This window comes from Pseudorasbora parva, chromosome 23 (genome assembly GCF_024679245.1).
Source record: "Pseudorasbora parva isolate DD20220531a chromosome 23, ASM2467924v1, whole genome shotgun sequence".
Taxonomy (NCBI): domain Eukaryota; kingdom Metazoa; phylum Chordata; class Actinopteri; order Cypriniformes; family Gobionidae; genus Pseudorasbora; species Pseudorasbora parva.
In genome coordinates, this window is record NC_090194.1 from 1,388,985 (window position 1) to 1,409,877 (window position 20,893).

At 36.0% G+C, this 20,893-nt stretch overlaps 1 protein-coding gene across 1 annotated transcript; it reads left to right on the plus strand.

The window, feature by feature from the left end:
* The first annotated feature begins 4,564 nt into the window (after window positions 1-4,564).
* On the plus strand, window positions 4,565-18,993 carry LOC137062243 (hormonally up-regulated neu tumor-associated kinase homolog A-like). The gene is made up of 9 exons (XM_067433099.1): window positions 4,565-5,031; window positions 7,922-8,214; window positions 8,986-9,041; window positions 9,330-9,465; window positions 9,546-9,673; window positions 10,799-10,925; window positions 11,714-11,882; window positions 12,276-12,429; window positions 17,955-18,993. The coding sequence occupies exons 1-9, from the start codon at window positions 4,792-4,794 to the stop codon at window positions 18,629-18,631; spliced, it is 1,980 nt and encodes a 659-aa protein (XP_067289200.1). The 5' UTR covers window positions 4,565-4,791; the 3' UTR covers window positions 18,632-18,993.
* Window positions 18,994-20,893: the final 1,900 nt, after the last annotated feature.

Consider the following 20,893-nt stretch of genomic DNA (forward strand, 5'->3'; position numbering starts at 1 on the left):
CTTGAAATATTTCGACTTTATTCTCGAAATATTTCGACTTTAATCTCGAAATTTTTCGACTTTAATATCGAAATATTTCAACTTTAATCTCAAAACGCTTCGACTTTAATCTCGAAATATTTTGACTTTAATCTCGAAATTTTTCGACTTTAATCTCGAAATTTTTCGACTTTAATCTCGAAATATTTCGATTTTAATCTCAAAACGCTTCGACTTTAATCTCGAAACACTTCAACTTTAATCTCAAAATATTTCGACTTTAATCTCAAAATATTTCGACTTTATTTTCAAAATTTTTAGACTTTAATCTCGAAATATTTCAACTTTAATCTCGAAATATTTTGACTTTAATCTCAAAATTTTTCGACTTTAATATCGAAATATTTCAACTTTAATCTCAAAACGCTTCGACTTTAATCTCGAAATATTTTGACTTTAATCTCGAAATTTTTCGACTTTAATCTCGAAATTTTTCGACTTTAATCTCGAAATATTTCGACTTTAATCTCAAAATATTTCGACTTTAATCTCAAAATATTTCGACTTTATTTTCAAAATTTTTAGACTTTAATCTCGAAATATTTCAATTTAAATCTCAAAATATTTCGACTTTATTCTCGATATATTTAAACTTTAATCTCGAAATTCCAGATTTTTTTTTTTTTTTTTACTTTGCGGTTCAGGGACCCGTAGTAGGGGGGATGCTGATAAACTGTCAACAAAATGGAGGTAAAATGTCTGCGATATTTATACCTCTTTTGTTGATAAGCTGAGTACTCTCCACCTGTGTCAATTTTTCTGATCATGCTCCTCCCGAACCTTGTTTAATAAAACATCATGTGTTCACAAATATTGCATTACACCACAAAGTAATCATCCATACTATTCACAATGGAAAATAACAAACATTTCAATATCCATCAAGGCACCACGTTAATGTAAACATTCAAAATGTTCGCAATTATCAAGACTATATATTAAATATTAAATAAATATTAAAAATCTTCTGTAAAAATTAAACTTAGCCTCAGATGACACACAAAACTTGACCAAATACACTATTTTTTTGCTGAGCAAAACTTTTGGTTGGACATTTTGGCCACCAGAGCACAAACATTCTTTGCAATATACGTAAACAAAACATGCTTTCATCATGCAGTTGTAAAATGCCGTTTCTATTAAAACATATTTTTTGAAAGCAAGCATTTAATTCAGAATTTACTAGATGAAGCACATTTTAAATTACCTGAGATTATTATTTTTTACTGTACTATCTTTACCAAGAAATTATGTGATTATATAACTAGAGATACATTTTGCATTTCAAAAATGATGCGTTTGTTATGGTTGGCATTGATAATAGGAGTGAGCGTATCACTCCATGAACACAGACGTACGATGCACACAGTGTCTTTCTTTATTTTTCTCCAATTAATAAACATTGCGTTCAATTAGTGTCTAATTCTTTGAAGTTCAAAGCAAATGTGAAGTCTACATTTTGCAGTGCAGATACAGCACACACACATAGTCCATGTTGTTCTTTGAACGACACTGCATTGTAGTCCAACACATTATAATCCAAAATAAGCACCGTCAAAACGTGCTGTACACACACCTGTCTTATTAACCAGGTGCCCTTAACATACAGTGTCAGAGCGCCACCCAATGGACAAATCTATAATTGCATTAAAATGCCTTCTACAGGTAGTGTGTGTGTGTGTGTGTGTGTGTGTGTGTGTGTGTGTGTGTGTGTGTGTGTGTGTGTGTGTGTGTGTGTGTGTGTGTGTGTGTGTGTGTGTGTGTGTGTGTGTGTGCCTGTTTATGTGGTTTATAAGGACACATTTTGTATAACTACATGGGTATTACAGTGGTATTACACTATAAATGTGGTTTATGAGGACATATCAAATGTCCTCATATTTCAAATAGCTTTAAAAACATACTAAATTATGTTTTTTTGAGAACGTATATAGTCCCACAGGAGTATAAATATGAGGAAACACAAATTCCCTTAATCATCATCATCACAGTGAGTAAAAGCACAGAATATAGTCCTGATGTACAGCAAAAGATTATTGAGATTTTTTCCCCCACTTTAAATCCTTTTCTCCAATGAAAGGTTAGCTCGGTGCAAACTGATTAACTGTGCAGATTTAATGTCACAGCCTTCTTTGATCATATTTACCAGAGTTATGAATAATTTTGAGCACAACTGTAGATACAGTAGATAATAAATAGACAGTCCCACTTGTCATACGCAATATTACCAAAAGAGGGCGCAATAGACCCACTTCCCTTCATTTCCAGTCCATTGCTCCTCTCACGACCGCATGGTAATGTCAACACCGGCTAGCCAGGGTGTGGTGACGCAATGTTGTGTCTTATTAAAGAGCCAGCCTTCCATTGTTGTGAAGATCTATTAATCATGTCAGGATTATACACGGATGAGCGAATAAACACCAAGGTATTCATTTACAAAACACCATGTACAGTATGATGAATGCAATCCAGGGGCTTACTGTCATTATTATTATTAACAACATTGGTGGTCTTTCCATTGTTATTTTGTAGGATATACAGTATTTTGTTTTTAATGATGAAATCACACATGCTGGGTAAAAAACAACCCAAGTTGGGTTGAAAATGGACAGACCAATTGGGTTGTTTTAAGCAAACATTTAACCCGATCGCTGGGTTAAAACCTCCCATTTACTTGGTAAAAACAACCCAATTGCAGGGTTTGTCCATTTTCAACACAACTTGGGTTGTTTTTAACCCAGCATATTTTAGAGTGTGGATTAGAGCATGACTGTCCACAGTTACAACATTGCCAACCATATAAACTACTTAAAGACACGACAGAAATCAAATTAGGGTTGAGTTTAAAGGCTATAATAACATATCCTAAATGTCAGTTAGGAAAATGGACAAACCCAGAAAATGGGTTGTTTTAACCCAGTGGTTGGGTTGTTTTAACAGTGAATGGGTTGTTTTAACCCAGTGGCTGGGTTGTTTTAACAGTGGTTGGGTTGTTTTAACCCATTGGTTGGGTTGTTTTAACGGTTGGGTTGTTTTAACTCAGTGAATGGGTTGTTTTAACTCAATTAATGGGTTGTTTTAACCCAGTGGTTGGGTTGTTTTAACTCAGTGAATGGGTTGTTTTAACCCAGTGGTTGGGTTGTTTTAACTCAGTGAATGGGTTGTTTTAACTCAATGAATGGGTTGTTTTAACAGTGAATGGGTTGTTTTAACAGTGAATGGGTTGTTTTAACCCAGTGGTTGGGTTGTTTTAACTCAGTGAATGGGTTGTTTTAACCTAGTGGTTGGGTTGTTTTTAAAGTGAATGGGTTGTTTTAACTCAATTAATTGTTTTTTTATTTAATTGTTGGATTGTTTTAACTCAATGAATGGGTTGTTTTAACAGTGAATGGGTTGTTTTAACCCAGTGGTTGGGTTTTTTTTAACTCAGTGAATGGGTTGTTTTAACCTAGTGGTTGGGTTGTTTTAACTCAGTGAATGGGTTGTTTTAACCTAGTGGTTGGGTTGTTTTTAAAGTGAATGGGTTGTTTTAACCCAGTGGTTGGGTTGTTTTAACTCAGTGAATGGGTTGATTTAACGGTTGGGTTGTTTTAACAGTTTTGTCAGTAAATGGGTTAAATGGTTGCCCAACCTGTTGGGTAGTTTTATTATTTAACTCAGCTATTGTTTAAAATTACTGTATTGCTTGCTTAAAGGAACCCAAAGAATGATGGAAATAAACATTTATAAATACACTGTAAAAAATAAAAATAGTTCTAATTGAACATTTTCTAGTGTCTGATTAAATCTAAATTTTCAGTTGGAGACCTGATTTTTTACAGTGTATGTTTAATGAATACTAATTAAACAATAAACATTTATTACATTACTTATAAATAAATATTCACCTTTTGATTATTATTGTAGCCTCAAGTAATTATGTGTCTGATTTTTAATTTCCATCTGTTTGGGGTTTATTGTAAGCCAGCCATAGCCTATAGTAGGCTAATTAAAAAAAATAAAAAAATAGTTGGGTTAAATAAAACTGCCCAGCACATTAGGCAAAGATTTAACAAACAACCCAATCGCTGGGTTTGTCCATTTTTAACCCAACTTGGGTTGTTTTTAACCCAGCTTTTCAGAGTGCATAATAATATAGGCTAAGCGTAATTATATTTGATGAGGTAGCATATGCATAAAACGTGTTTGTGCCATTTGCATGAATGAATAATCAATAGATAATTAAGTCGCGTCCAATAGGTCAGCCAAAAGCGATGTACGTACATCATCACCGGGGAAAGCTGATGGAAATCAGGGATCAGGCGGATCTCGGCTCAGCAACAGAACATGCTCTTTGTTGTCTAGAGGTAAGCATGGCTGAGGGGCGGGGCTAGTTTTACAACTCTGGAGGGGGCGGAGCCTCTGATCTTTGCGCGGCCGCTGATTGGATTAGATTTTAACCCAGTGACTGAGAAAGGATTTGTTAGCAAATAAGAAACGCCCCCACCCCGTGCCGGGAAAGTAACTTCAAACAACAAATGTGACAGTCACTCACTTATTTCTGGAAGCTGGACGCCTAAGCCTTCCCGTACGGAACCGCTTTATTCATTATTCCATGACGAATGCAATAGTTACGTAAAACTATTATAGTTTTGAATGCCGAGCAGGTGTGTCAGGGCTTCAGATGCCTCATTATTCCCACAGAGCTCTTAATAAGCAGAGGCTGTAGACTCACTCAGAGGACCAAAGGTTTCTTCAACACCAGGCGCAGGGATGCCCGACGCGGGAACAGACATGGGGATGGACAGCGGGAGGATCTTTGGGATGAAAGCTCCGGCTCCCGTAGCCACAGACAGCATCCACCCGTCGTCTCTAAACAACAGTCCTCCGGCGGACATCCTCCGAAACTTTTACCACACGAAAAGAGTTGGAAATTATCTGATCGGGAGGAAGCTGGGAGAGGGATCGTTCGCCAAAGTGCGCGAGGGGCTTCATGCGGTCACCGGAGAGAAGGTGAGGCGATCTGGAGATAGAGGCACCGGACACAAGACACACTTACAAACAGGGGACACTTTAATTAAGGTGTCGCTGTTACAGTGTCATTATATATTAATGAACTACATGTACCTACTATAGAGTTGCATTAGGATTTGCTTGAGGGTTGCGTGTAATTATGCTCCATTTACTGTTTGCATGTAACAAAGGCACTGTGAAATAAAGTGTTACCTAATTTGTCTCTTAAAAGAGAAAGATCAAAACATCCAGTCGATACAAATGGCTTAAAATTTAGAATAAACCATGATTTAAAGGGACAGATCCCCCCAAAAAGTTGTTCCAAACCTGTATGAATGTCTGTCTTCTGCTGAACACAAGTACCAAACAGTTATTGAACTCAATTGGCATTAATAATATGAGGAAAAAACACTATTAAAGTCAATTTTTTAATTCCAGACATTCCTCAAAATATGATATTTTGTGTTCAGCAGAAGACAGACATTCACTGTCCCTTTAAATGCTGTCGTATTTGTTATTTCCTTCCCATTGTTCATATTATTGTCCAAATATGAAGTGATTTGAGCATAAGGACTTGATAGTACAATCCCTTTGAATAATCGGCACTTTCTTAGCATCTTGATTCTGAAAACTATGCCGTTGCGTTTGTTATTTCCATATGTTTAGTTGATCTGTTTGTCTGAATGTGAGAATGCAAAGTTAAAAAGATAAATAACATCTGTCTGAATTGTTTTGGTAGTCAATCCAGGCGTTGTTATTTAGTGATTTGTTCTGTTGTCAGATATTTAGTTCTGTTGTTATATTGCTCTGTTATTTAGTGATTTGTTCTGTTGTCCAATATTGAGTATAAAGATGAATTTATTTACAAAGTACCCAGAAATCAGTTGTGTTGGGTCTTTGGGGAAGAATGCCAGAAATATCATCCCCTGATCATCAGGTTGAGTTAAGATGTTTCCCACTGGTCTCATGTTCCCCATCACACAGATTCAATTAGGCAATCCTTGAGCCTGTTGGCATTCAGGTGTGTGTAATAATCTCAGATTACCCCAGAGAAAGTGTTCAGACCTTCAGAATATCAGTATACTCAGAATATCAGCATACTCAATGTGTTTTAGGGCGAGGTTATGAATATTAACCCGTTTAATTTTTTCTTGCAATTTGAGTACATGCAATTTACTCCTTAGACACAAACTTTATGCCTCCATTGATTTTATGTTGGTTAAGTTAGTGAAATATTAGGTATTAATATCAGTATACTCAAGTGTGTTATAGGGCGAGGTTATGACAGTCAATATTAATTATTGTTTGTTGACCGTGAATGCCACTTCCTCTGAGGAAGGTGTGTTTTTCTTTTTAACTGGCTGTTGTCTTCCTTTGCATAATGGGTGAAGCTTCTCAGGAAAATTCCAGTGAACGACCTGAAATACCTTTTTAGCATATCAGGGATTTGTGGTTGCTGTTGCTGTGGGAAGAAGAAGAGGTCTGTCCGGGGCGATGATGCAAACGCTCGCAATCACAAAGAGACGCTCTGGCTGCCTCGTGCTCTCTGCTTCTCTGACATCACCCAGAATAACAGACGGGTGGGGCGGGGCTCGATACACATGCTTCCCCCATGTCTGAGCAAATCTAACCCACTTTCACCATCGCCGCCTTTGTCTGCCGGAGAGAAAAACAACACGTTAGTCTGAGGCTTTGGGGTCCCCTAACGCCCCCCTTCAACCATCGACCGCCAATCGGCCTCATCAACATTGCTGGCAAAACACGGGGTTAAGATCCAGGGATTAGCGATTTAGGGGATTGTTTAGGGCGGCCATTCTCCTCAGTGCCTCCTTTACAGTTTTTCCCAACTGCTTACACAAACTATGTCTCCTTTATTCAAAACTCTGCACAATCCCAAAACGGCACACACTAAATGCCTCCTTCTAAAATGTAACATTGCATTGAAAATGCCATAAACGCGTCAGAATGAAGCATTTCCATTAAATGGCAAACGCTTCTTTCATAATAGTACATTTTTGGGTATACCATGTAAACACTGTTGTTGTAAATCTGAAGCTCTTTGGTCTTTCAGAGGCGTATCTACATTTCTTTAGAGGCGTTTGTGTGAGGCAGTGATGAATTACTGTAGATATTTGTGTGTTGCATAGAGAATTGTGTTGTGTTTTGAAAAAAGTGTTTTATGAAATTGAAAACTGAGTTGACGGGCAAGAATTAGTGTAAGGTTTTCAGATTCTGGTGTTTGAGTGTCAGTTTTCAGAAATTGTGTGACAAGATTTTGTGTGTAAGCAGTTGGAAAAAAACTGTAACCTGCTCCTCAATTGTTGAAATTGACCTCTTCAAATGGCCCTCGGTTCACCCAGCCGTCTCTTTTTGTCACCCTTGAACCCTCTCGGGTCACGCTCGGGGCTCTTTGAGGCTATTGTTAAAGCACACCGAGGAACAAAGAAAGCTGATATTGAACAAAGACCCTCACACCTTCACATCAAAATCATTAACAAATGAGCTAATTCACTTCCATTGAATGCCTGTGAACGTGTTTTTGAGGGGGCAGAGCTTTTTCCGACCCAATGTTTATAGAGCATTAGTGGTTTACGGCATGTTGGTGACAAATGGGTGGCATTAACATCCATTTGGACATTCAGCTGGAGGTGCGTGAACGGCTACAAATCGGTCATTTGTCCTTATCCCTCCCCCATTGAGTCCTCCACAAGATCTCGGGTCAAACATTCAACCTTGGAGACGTGAGGAGACGGCAAATGTGAAATAAGAGTCCCGTCTGCCTCAGTCTGGCTGTTCAAGGATGTTGGAATATTTCCAAACACAAAGAGAGCATTAAACAATCCTGCTGTGTTTTATTTCATGACTAAATCTGTTTGATTTCCCTTCACAGGTGGCGGTGAAAGTGATCGACAAGAGAAAGGCCAAAAAGGATTCGTACGTCACAAAGAACTTGCGGCGTGAAGGCCAGATTCAGCAGATGATCCGACACCCGAACATCACCCAATTGCTGGACATCCTGGAGACGGAGAACAGCTACTACCTCGTCATGGAGCTCTGCCCTGGTGGAAACCTCATGAACCACATTTATGAGAAGAAAAGGCTGGACGAAAGAGAAGCCCAGAAATACGTTCGCCAGCTGGTCATGGCGGTGGAGCATCTGCACAGGGCAGGAGTCGTTCACAGGTGAGGAACAAAAGCTGGATCATCGATCGGCAAACTCAGGAAACCGTTTGTAGATGCGGCGTAAGTCTATTTTAGACGACCTGCTCTCATTGGCAAAACAAACCCGTGGCAACGTTTATGCAAACCACGAAAGACGTACCAATAGATAGATATCGTGACAGTTTCTAAGTTTCAACTGAACTGAAGTATTTTTTATCTTTTCTTTTTTTTACCAGTCCATGATCTGTACGAATATATTTTGGAGTTGGCGTCACTTAACCAGCTCCATATGTTGGGGTTTTCTGACGTATTGAGCTCGATAGCTCCGCTGGTGCAGATTTGTTCCTGCGATGCTGAAAGCTCGGGAACGATTCCCGTGATAAACGAGTCCTGATAAAAGAGCTCAAAGACGAGTTCATAACTCAAGCTAAAATGACACGATACAATCTTATTTTTATCACATTTGCTTTTGTTAACGCTATCGGGTCGGTGTAGGGTTTAGTGTGGGTGTACGTTAGAAAACAACGTAACAAAAAATGCCAGATTCGCACACATCTGTTCCGGAAAAAAGCTTCTAGCGCCACCCAGTGGACATTTTACATTCGGAAACTGTCGCGATATGCACCTATTGGTACGTATTTTGTGGTTTGCATAAATGTTGCCACAGGTGCGATTTTCCAATGAGAGCAGGCTGATTTTAGAGCACAGTGAGTGGGAAAATCAGTTTAAAGACTATTGTGGCTTAGTTTGTTTATAGCTGAAAGTCGTTTAATCATTATTTATTTTCAACAGAGACTTGAAGATTGAAAACCTCCTCCTTGATGAACAGGACAACATAAAACTGATCGGTAAGCATGGTCTGAGATTTACTCAACGGACGCCACAATCCCAATGAGGTGACAGGAAAGTGTTGATCTTTAGCGTGTGGTGAAGACTGATTGAGAAATCAGCATCTCATTAAAACCGAACGACCTCTCACCTCTCTGAGAGACTGTCGGCCAACGCACAGCCTTTATTTAGCGGTTGTGTGAGACAGACGGGGTTAGCGTTGGGAAGCCATATGCCCTTTTACACCTCTCCTTTACGAGCCAGTACACACACATTATCTTACGCACTCCTTCTGCTTCTCCGCACAGATTTTGGCCTCAGTAACTGTGCAGGAATTCTGGGATACTCCGACCCCTTCAGCACCCAGTGTGGCAGCCCAGCATACGCCGCACCGGAGCTTCTCTCAAGGAAGAAATATGGGCCCAAAGTGGATGTCTGGTCAATGTGAGTTCACTAAAAGTGAAGCGACTTGTTCTAAGCTCTCATTTGTTCTGGATTTGACCATATGCATGTTTTAATTGTAGAGGAGTGAACATGTACGCCATGCTGACCGGCACTCTTCCATTCACTGTGGAGCCATTTAGCCTGAAAGCTTTACATCAGAGGATGGTGGACAAGGATATGAACCCTCTACCTCCATCTATCTCCTCAGGTATTGACCGAACCGCAGTCTTTATGAGCACAAAGATCACATCCTAACAAGAACAAGCAACTATTACATGCTGAAAATGAGCCGGTTCTCCTCCCAATTACGGTCTAATGGGTATCATGCTCCAAAAGTTGAGCATGAATGCAGTCTTTGTGGGACTGCACCGTTCTTTAGTCCATTATGGTGCTTTTGAAAGCTCAATTGATAACAATAGGGATGGTCTGGATTCCACCGGTGTTTTAAATATCTCAGGAGATGAAAGCCAAATCTAATAAAGCAGAGTCTTTATGAAACGACAGTGACATAAGTCAGAAAACTGGATCTGTAAACCTGTATGCCATAGAAAAACATTCCCGAGTGTCGACACCATCGCATGAGTAACAATGTTTTTTTTTAATGAAATGATTATATAGGTCACAAATGACATACTAATTAGTTTAATCATAATGGGATGTTTACAGCACTGGTTGCGCATTTACTTGTAACCGTTGTGCAATTCTCATTTAAATTTCCGAGGGTTTTTAACGGCCACAAACGTGCAAAGCCGTCAGCTCATAAACACTGCAAACGGGTCAGATAAGTGCCGGTTTATTTTTCAACCACAGGAAAAACCAGTTTTAGTCTCAAGAAGAAATTCTAGGATCTTCTTAATAATACGATCTGTAAACCTTCCAGAGATTTAAGCTCTTTCCGTCGTGTGTAGTTTAGCAGTCATCTTACCAGTGAACAGAATAACAATCATTGCACTTCACCGACCGGATGCGACGGGATTCCAGATAAATTCTCTTGAAGAGATTATACCGTTAACATTGCGGTTAATCTCATTGTGTAGACTTTTCCATTGCGTTAGACGGACGTGATCATTCTCAACAACAGGTGATTCATTCACTACTAAATCTGTGACAGGATATATTACTACAAGATGATGCAGTGTCGAAATGAGATTAGCCTCGTTATATAACACCGTTATTTAGCATCTCAAGGACGGTCATCCCTTTGATTAGGAGACGAAGGAGAGTCGCAGCTCTCAATTAAACCCAGAGATTGACCAATGACGTGCTTATAATTGTTAGTTTACCTAAAGTAAGATAGCACAAAGTCCTCACTGCTTCCTGTCTGTGTTCGCAGCGGCCGTCAATCTGCTGAAGAGACTTCTAGAGCCGGATCCAGAAAAGAGACCCAACATCCACCAAGTGATGGCGGACTCGTGGCTGCAGTTGGGCAACCCTCACACCGGCGTTCCTTACTTAAATAGGTTAGTCCTCTAACATGCCTTAATCGCTTTTACAGTTTTTCTCAATCGATTTGGTACATTTCTCCAAACTCAGGTAACTGCTCTCAAAACATTTAACACACTGATCTGTCCACTTTGTAATTGTCCTAAACAGATTCTCCTTCATTTCATACAAATTACAAATCAAAAGCATCATTTCCTCAAAACACTGCTCAAAATGCCCTGATGTTATCACAGCGGTTCATACAGCCAACCAAATCTTTAATATATCAGGAAAAACATTTGCAGCTTTTTCATTGGTCTTCACAAAGATCACAAGCATTTTTATACCATTTTCAAAACACAGCAAACAAAACTCTGTGAAATGATGCAATTTAATTCACAGAAATTCAATTCGGCAGCTGAAAAATGTAGATCAGTCACTAGAAAATATTCAGTGTGAGACCTGCATTTTTATTCTGCAGTGTCTACAACTAAAGCCGTCATTAAAGAAGAACACAATTAAAGAACATGAAAAAAGTGTATTTTCATTCATGTATTTGTGGATCTACCACTGATTTCTTTATTAAATCAACAGAGAACACACTTGTAGTTTTAATGTTAGTATGTATTTTTGATAAATGCATTAATAGAATAAACCGCAGTGAAAACTTAACCGGTTTGCCAACATTAGAGTGTGTTTAGTTTGCTGTGTTAATAGTTTTGAGAGCAACTACATTAATTTGGAGAAATGTGTCAAATCGATTGAGGAAAACTGTATTTCACCTTTTATAAGATTATGACCTCAAACATCTTGCTTTAACTCTCAGAATCCACATTGAGGAGATCAACCATACGGTTCTGCTCCACATGACTGAGAAAATGGGCTACAAACACAGCGAGGTTCTGAGTGCCGTGCTCACTAACAAAGCTTGCCACACGCTGACGGTGTACTTCCTCCTCAACAACAAAATGAAGAGACTGTCAAAGGAGTACAGGGTACGTTTGAGGAACCAGCGCCACGGCAGAAGATGCTCTTCGTATTTAGTTTTTTTCTTGCTTTTAGTCCAAATATCGAAATATTCTTAAATCAAGATATATTTACTAGATAAGTCAAATGACATAAGATGTTTTTCTTGTTTTCTGGGGGGAAAATATCAAAATGAAGTGAGTTTTTTGCTTAAAACAGGCAAAATGATCTGGCAATGGGATGAGAAAAATAATCTTATTTCTGTTTGGGACGGAAACAAGAAACAAGATTTCAATCAGAAACAAGATTATTTTTCGTATTTTTCAAAAACTCTTCGTTTCGTTGAGAAACTAACGTGATTATCCTTCATGAAGCGTGTCAGACGTGTTTGCTGAGAGTTTGACACACTCTCTTTCTCACAGGAAAAACAATACAACATGGAGAAGGAGAAAAAGAGCGAGCTATTTCAGACCCAATGGAGGAAACACATCGAGAAGATCACGATTCCTCCGAAACAGACACCCGTATATCTCGCTGTGAGCAAAGGCCCAACAAAGGAGAAGAAACACAGGAATGGTAAATGCCTATAAAGCTAAACACAGACATGTAGGAACCAAACGTGGTTAAGATCTGGCACACAATTGATGCGTGACTTAGATGTACATAACAGAATGAGAACAAATGGTACATATACAATGGTACAAATTAAACGTTTTTTAATATAAACCCTTTGTTGAAGGCAGTTTTGGAATAAGCTCTGTTACCTGAGGGACAATTCAAAAAATTTACTTGGCAAATAGTTAGATCGGTAAATCAAAGTCTGAGACAAATGTAAACCCTTCAGGGCTGTTCGAGTTGTTATCATGTAGAAAGATCGCCAGACTTGAAGATTAAAGATGACTTAATCAGGCACATGAGTGTGTGAAACAGGTGCTCTGTACATTTCTCTTGCTTGCTTTCCAAGTCATGTGAAGCCTCAAAAATGCTTCACGAACTCAAAACATGAGGAACATCGCACAGTTTGTCCATGCAATGAAAATCATTGCATGGACAAAAACATTCAACAACGTACATCTTAAAGAGGTGAAAATGTCTTTAGGCCGCCAGACTTTCTTCATGACAGTACTGTAAAGAAATTTGCTTGCACGAATAAAGATATTAGTTAGATCTGCTCTGAATCTGCTGCAACAAAACACATTGGTTCACTATATAATCAAGCAATAAAAATCATGGATAAAAAGCCAATCCGCCATCATCATTGTCATGTCCTTGGAAAATATAATTTACTGAGCTTTGAAAGCTTTAGTGATTTGTGTTTTTTTTTTAATTAATTTTTAAATGTATTCATAATTTAGCACCTGAGCCACTTAATACAGAACAGCAAAAGACTTACTAGAAGTACTTCAAATTATAACGGCATAATACTGCAGCCTTTTTTTTGTCACAAGCTATGAAATTCATTACCATTGGACATTAAGACTATATCTGACTTCAAAACGGTCACATCTAGGCTTAAGTTATGGCTGAAGACAAACCAGAACTGTAACTGTTTTGACGTATTATTTCTCTCTCTCTATTCTCTCTTTCTGTTTTACACTTGCATGTATATGTATAACATATGGATATGTTTTAGAAAGTATTTAAAAAGGCCAACCAGGGACAGGAGTTGAGAATTAGCACTAGCTATAAACTCTATATGCTACGCACCATTTGCAGTACTTGTATTGTAGCTATGTCTGTATCACTGTTGGGTAAGTTACTCTAAAAAACGACATCTTCAATAGTGTAATTAGATTACTGTACAAATTACTCTCTCCAAAAGTATTTAATTACTTATTACTAATTACTTTCTAAATCCTATATCAACCTCGACCAGTTAACTGATTCAAGGAATGACGTGAAACGATTCCAAATAAATAACATAAAACTACATAAATTATTCTTATAAAGTGAGCAAAGCATTACAAATGTGAGAGACGATACATACAAACATGCATTTTAATGTTAGACTTTACATTTTGATGTTAATTCCACTATTATATTATATATGATTGTTCTACAGTCTGTACAAAGTATTTAATTCAATTACATCAGAAGTAACTGGAATTAAATACAGAAAAAATAAATGTAATCCCTTACTTTACTTTTTTAAGGGAAAAGTAATTAAATTACAGTAACTAACTACATTTAATCATAAGTGGAATCCCTTACTTTACCTTTTCAAGGGAAAAGTAGTTAAATTACAGTAACTAACTACATTTAATCATAAGAGTAATCCCTTACTTTACCTTTTCAAGGGAAAAGTAGTTAAATTACAGTAACTAATTACATTTAATCATAAGAGTAATCCCTTACTTTACCTTTTCAAGGGAAAAGTAGTTAAATTACAGTAACTAATTACATTTAATCATAAGAGTAATCCCTTACTTTACCTTTTCAAGGGAAAAGTAGTTAAATTACAGTAACTAATTACATTTAATCATAAGAGTAATCCCTTACTTTACCTTTTCAAGGGAAAAGTAGTTAAATTACAGTAACTAACTACATTTAATCATAAGAGTAATCCCTTACTTTACCTTTTCAAGGGAAAAGTAGTTAAATTACAGTAACTAATTACATTTAATCATAAGAGTAATCCCTTACTTTACCTTTTCAAGGGAAAAGTAGTTAAATTACAGTAACTAATTACATTTAATCATAAGAGTAATCCCTTACTTTACCTTTTCAAGGGAAAAGTAGTTAAATTACAGTAACTAATTACATTTAATCATAAGAGTAATCCCTTACTTTACCTTTTCAAGGGAAAAGTAGTTAAATTACAGTAACTAATTACATTTAATCATAAGAGTAATCCCTTACTTTACCTTTTCAAGGGAAAAGTAGTTAAATTACAGTAACTAACTACATTTAATCATAAGAGTAATCCCTTACTTTACCTTTTCAAGGGAAAAGTAGTTAAATTACAGTAACTAACTACATTTAATCATAAGAGTAATCCCTTACTTTACCTTTTCAAGGGAAAAGTAGTTAAATTACAGTAACTAATTACATTTAATCATAAAAGTAATCCCTTACTTTACCTTTTCAAGGGAAAAGTAGTTAAATTACAGTAACTAATTACATTTAATCATAAGAGTAATCCCTTACTTTACCTTTTCAAGGGAAAAGTAGTTAAATTACAGTAACTAATTACATTTAATCATAAGAGTAATCCCTTACTTTACCTTTTCAAGGGAAAAGTAGTTAAATTACAGTAACTAATTACATTTAATCATAAGAGTAATCCCTTACTTTACCTTTTCAAGGGAAAAGTAGTTAAATTACAGTAACTAATTACATTTAATCATAAGAGTAATCCCTTACTTTACCTTTTCAAGGGAAAAGTAGTTAAATTACAGTAACTAATTACATTTAATCATAAGAGTAATCCCTTACTTTACCTTTTCAAGGGAAAAGTAGTTAAATTACAGTAACTAACTACATTTAATCATAAGAGTAATCCCTTACTTTACCTTTTCAAGGGAAAAGTAGTTAAATTACAGTAACTAATTACATTTAATCATAAGAGTAATCCCTTACTTTACCTTTTCAAGGGAAAAGTAGTTAAATTACAGTAACTAATTACATTTAATCATAAGAGTAATCCCTTACTTTACCTTTTCAAGGGAAAAGTAGTTAAATTACAGTAACTAATTACATTTAATCATAAGAGTAATCCCTTACTTTACCTTTTCAAGGGAAAAGTAGTTAAATTACAGTAACTAACTACATTTAATCATAAGAGTAATCCCTTACTTTACCTTTTCAAGGGAAAAGTAGTTAAATTACAGTAACTAACTACATTTAATCATAAGAGTAATCCCTTACTTTACCTTTTCAAGGGAAAAGTAGTTAAATTACAGTAACTAATTACATTTAATCATAAGAGTAATCCCTTACTTTACCTTTTCAAGGGAAAAGTAGTTAAATTACAGTAACTAATTACATTTAATCATAAGAGTAATCCCTTACTTTACCTTTTCAAGGGAAAAGTAGTTAAATTACAGTAACTAACTACATTTAATCATAAGAGTAATCCCTTACTTTACCTTTTCAAGGGAAAAGTAGTTAAATTACAGTAACTAATTACATTTAATCATAAGAGTAATCCCTTACTTTACCTTTTCAAGGGAAAAGTAGTTAAATTACAGTAACTAATTACATTTAATCATAAGAGTAATCCCTTACTTTACCTTTTCAAGGGAAAAGTAGTTAAATTACAGTAACTAATTACATTTAATCATAAGAGTAATCCCTTACTTTACCTTTTCAAGGGAAAAGTAGTTAAATTACAGTAACTAATTACATTTAATCATAAGAGTAATCCCTTACTTTACCTTTTCAAGGGAAAAGTAGTTAAATTACAGTAACTAACTACATTTAATCATAAGAGTAATCCCTTACTTTACCTTTTCAAGGGAAAAGTAGTTAAATTACAGTAACTAACTACATTTAATCATAAGAGTAATCCCTTACTTTACCTTTTCAAGGGAAAAGTAGTTAAATTACAGTAACTAACTACATTTAATCATAAGAGTAATCCCTTACTTTACCTTTTCAAGGGAAAAGTAGTTAAATTACAGTAACTAATTACATTTAATCATAAGAGTAATCCCTTACTTTACCTTTTCAAGGGAAAAGTAGTTAAATTACAGTAACTAATTACATTTAATCATAAGAGTAATCCCTTACTTTACCTTTTCAAGGGAAAAGTAGTTAAATTACAGTAACTAACTACATTTAATCATAAGAGTAATCCCTTACTTTACCTTTTCAAGGGAAAAGTAGTTAAATTACAGTAACTAACTACATTTAATCATAAGAGTAATCCCTTACTTTACCTTTTCAAGGGAAAAGTAGTTAAATTACAGTAACTAATTACATTTAATCATAAGAGTAATCCCTTACTTTACCTTTTCAAGGGAAAAGTAGTTAAATTACAGTAACTAACTACATTTAATCATAAGTGGAATCCCTTACTTTACCTTTTCAAGGGAAAAGTAGTTAAATTACAGTAACTAATTACATTTAATCATAAGAGTAATCCCTTACTTTACCTTTTCAAGGGAAAAGTTGTTAAATTACAGTAACTAATTACATTTAATCATAAGAGTAATCCCTTACTTTACTTTTTTAAGGGAAAAGTAGTTAAATTACAGTAACTAACTACATTTAATCATAAGAGTAATCCCTTACTTTACCTTTTCAAGGGAAAAGTAGTTAAATTACAGTAACTAATTACATTTAATCATAAGAGTAATCCCTTACTTTACTTTTTTAAGGGAAAAGTAGTTAAATTACAGTAACTTATTACATTTAATCATAAGAGTAATCCCTTACTTTACCTTTTCAAGGGAAAAGTAGTTAAATTACAGTAACTAATTACATTTAATCATAAGAGTAATCCCTTACTTTACCTTTTCAAGGGAAAAGTAGTTAAATTACAGTAACTAACTACATTTAATCATAAGTGGAATCCCTTTCTTTACCTTTTCAAGGGAAAAGTAATTAAATTACAGTAACTAATTACATTTAATCATAAGAGTAATCCCTTACTTTACCTTTTCAAGGGAAAAGTAGTTAAATTACAGTAACTAACTACATTTAATCATAAGAGTAATCCCTTACTTTACCTTTTCAAGGGAAAAGTAGTTAAATTACAGTAACTAACTACATTTAATCATAAGTGGAATCCCTTTCTTTACCTTTTCAAGGGAAAAGTAATTAAATTACAGTAACTAATTACATTTAATCATAAGAGTAATCCCTTACTTTACCTTTTCAAGGGAAAAGTAGTTAAATTACAGTAACTAACTACATTTAATCATAAGTGGAATCCCTTTCTTTACCTTTTCAAGGGAAAAGTAATTAAATTATAGTAACTAATTACATTTAATCATAAATGTAATCCCTTACTTTACCTTTTCAAGGGAAAAGTAGTTAAATTACAGTAACTAATTACTTATTAAACACTGATTACTTACCCAACACTGGTCTGTATGCATTGTCCCTGTTAAAGAAATAAAATAAGTAAATGAATCAAACCCTCTTATCATTTTCAGGTCTTCTGAAAGCCGTGACTGGAGGATTTAAAGATGTTTACTCAGGACGTGGTGGTTGCATCACCTCCTCCTCTCTGGAGTATCTGGAGATCCACCCTTTGTTCCCAAATAACCCACAACCAGCCCATCCTACACCCGAGACCCAGCCGACCCAAAAAGACGGCTCCAAAGAACCCCCAAAAGCTGTCAACATCCCTGCCCGCCCACCTTCCTCCCTCGGCGCTCACTCCTGGACTTCCGCAAGCAAGGAACCAAGCAAAGAAGCTCCTCCATCTCCATGGTACAAACTGACCAACGGAGCACTTTCTCCGCCTCGACACGTGTCTGCTTTTCAGCCGGATAGCTCGTACTTGAAAAAGGCCACGATCCCCAGCCCGCCTGTCCTCATCGTCAAACCTCAGCCCAAAAAAAGTGTTCCTGTTTCAGACTGGCATAGCTCTTCAGATTCAAGCGGAAGCCCGCCAAGCAGCGGAGGCAGCGAAGAACCAGACAGTCCTCAGAACCGCAGCAAATTCCCTTCCATGGGTATCGGACAGATTTTAAAGAAAAAGGTGGCGCCTTTTAGCTTCCAGCTTCACCCGTTCAGGCCAGAACCAGCGGTGGAAGTGGAGTCTCCAACTCCATACCATATGCAAACTCTGCTCTGCGCCTCGGGGGCTCTCAAAACCCTGTGCTGAGGATGAAAACTTTTAGATTATATCAAATTTAGATGTATGCAGTACTGCGTTCTGTCATCAACAACATGTTGGGCTTCCAACACCACCAGGAGTTAATTGGCTTGTCAACACAAACTTGTGTTGAACATCTAGAACACAAATAGGCCTGTCATGATAACTACTTTTTGTTTCGTGATATATCGTCCCAGAAATAATTGCGATTATAATTGTCATTTTAAGACATTTTTATGCCACTGAATATATAATCCTAATATAACAGCAAAGTAATCCATGTAGACCTACACATTTTCACTACAAAAAATGCTCTTCTTACTCAGTATTTTTGTCTTGTTTCTAGTCCCAAATCTAAAAATTCTTAAAACAAAAAGTATTTACTAGAGAAGCAAAAGTAATTGTCTTATTTTGGGAAAGAATAACTCAAAATGAAGAGAGTTTTTGCTTAAAATAAGATAAATAATCTGCCAATGGGGTGAGAAAAATAATCTTAATTCAAACAGAAAACAAGATTATTTTTCTCACCCCATTGGCAGATTATTTTGCTTGTTTTAAGCAAAAACTCTCTTCATTTTGAGTTATTTTTCCCCAAAACAAGACAATAGTTTTGACTTGTCTAGTAAATTTTTCTTAATGTAAGAATTTTTATATATTTTAACTAAAAATCAGACACAAATATTAAATAAGAAAAGCATTTTTTGCAGTGTATGACAACCTTTTAGTTCTTTAGATCATGGAAATCAAGGGAAAAAATATATTATCCTAAATAAAATAAAAAAAATAAAAAAATGCATAAATAGAAAATAAAAATTTCCCTTTTCACTCGTCATTCTGCGTTGACATTTATATGTGCTTTGAAATTGAGTCTATTTGGGCTTATTCTTCCAGAATGCCAGTAGTTATAGGACTATAACGCCTCAAATGGCGTCTTTTTCCCCCTGTTGATAACGGCTCTGTGTGTGAAGGAGAGACTGTGTGTGTCAGAACCACTTTCACCTCCATCACGGAAAACACAAGATGACGGCACAACCGAGTAAAATGTTGGTGACATTCATTATCATGTAGACATAATGGGCGATATATTGCATCACAAAAAAATGACTGAGGTCATGTACATATATTGTGCGATTATATCGATATATTGATTATTGTGACAGGCCTTAACACAAATAGATCTTGAGGTCACGGCCCCAGGACAGTCGACACTGAAAGCTTGATTAACACGCTTAGTCCAAGTGCCATGTAGCAGCTGAGCCACAACCTTTAACGCACAATTGTCCTGTGAAACGAAGCTGTCGCTGCCCACAATAATGCATACTAATATATGTACAGTAATACAACAAAGACTGTTAATGAACGGTTGGAGGGTTTTTTGATAGTGTGCTTATTTGAGCCAACGATAGTGATTTTTAAGCTCTTACTTTATTTAACCTCAAATTGTAATGACACTCAGGTCAATGCTTAACTTTTTCAAAAGCCTCACTTTTAAACCTGTAGTGAAACGTCAATATTTCAATGGAAGACGACATTCCTTGTCTTTCTCCAGTAGGGGATTGCTGGCATTTTGTATAGCCTTAAATATCTTTCGTTCAGCCTTAGGGCTACAATGGAAGATTTTCAGTATTATTTGAACTCTTTGTGTACAAGATTCATTCGGAGCATCATGTTGAGTGAAATAATAGATTGTGCAATAGTGTGTATATATTTGATGGCTGATCTGTTTTCTCTCCATTGAACGAACGAGATTTAAAACTGCCTGTATATTGAACTCAAGTGTCTTTAATAAGAGTTTAAAACGCTTCATGCTGTCATTTTCACATTAGACTGACAAAGCAGACCTCTTCTACAGTCTTCACGTGCACAGAAGACTATGAGCTGTGAAAAACCTTTTCTGGTATCAACTACACTTTTGCATGCACACCAGAATTTTCCTTTTGGGTTTTTAAAAAGTGTTTTTTGGTGACACGTCTTTGTACTTTTGTTACGGTGAAGATAAATTAAGGTCTTTTGTAAGTTTTGTATTGATTTGCTTTTTTTGCCAAGTTAAAGGAGATTTTTAACACTGTAAAAAAGATTTTACATATTTATATTTAAAGATTATTATTTGTGTTCTGAATTTTCTATTTTAATGCAGCATGTATTACTTTTTTGACACAAATAAATGCACAATACCTACATTTCAGAGTTGTATATATTTATTTTGTTCATATTCATAAAATGTCTCTATCATTTCTGATGGTAATCTTGTCAGAGAATCTCACCGTGACT

What these genes read in the sequence shown, in the direction of transcription:
- LOC137062243 (XM_067433099.1), top strand. Translation starts at nt 4,792, where the DNA reads ATGCCCGACGCGGGAACAGACATGGGGATGGACAGCGGGAGGATCTTT. An exon ending in ACCTCCATCTATCTCCTCAG is followed by an intron (nt 9,674 to 10,798) that starts GTATTGACCGAA and finishes CTGTGTTCGCAG; the next exon opens with CGGCCGTCAATCTGCTGAAG. An exon ending in GGAGAAGAAACACAGGAATG is followed by an intron (nt 12,430 to 17,954) that starts GTAAATGCCTAT and finishes TATCATTTTCAG; the next exon opens with GTCTTCTGAAAGCCGTGACT.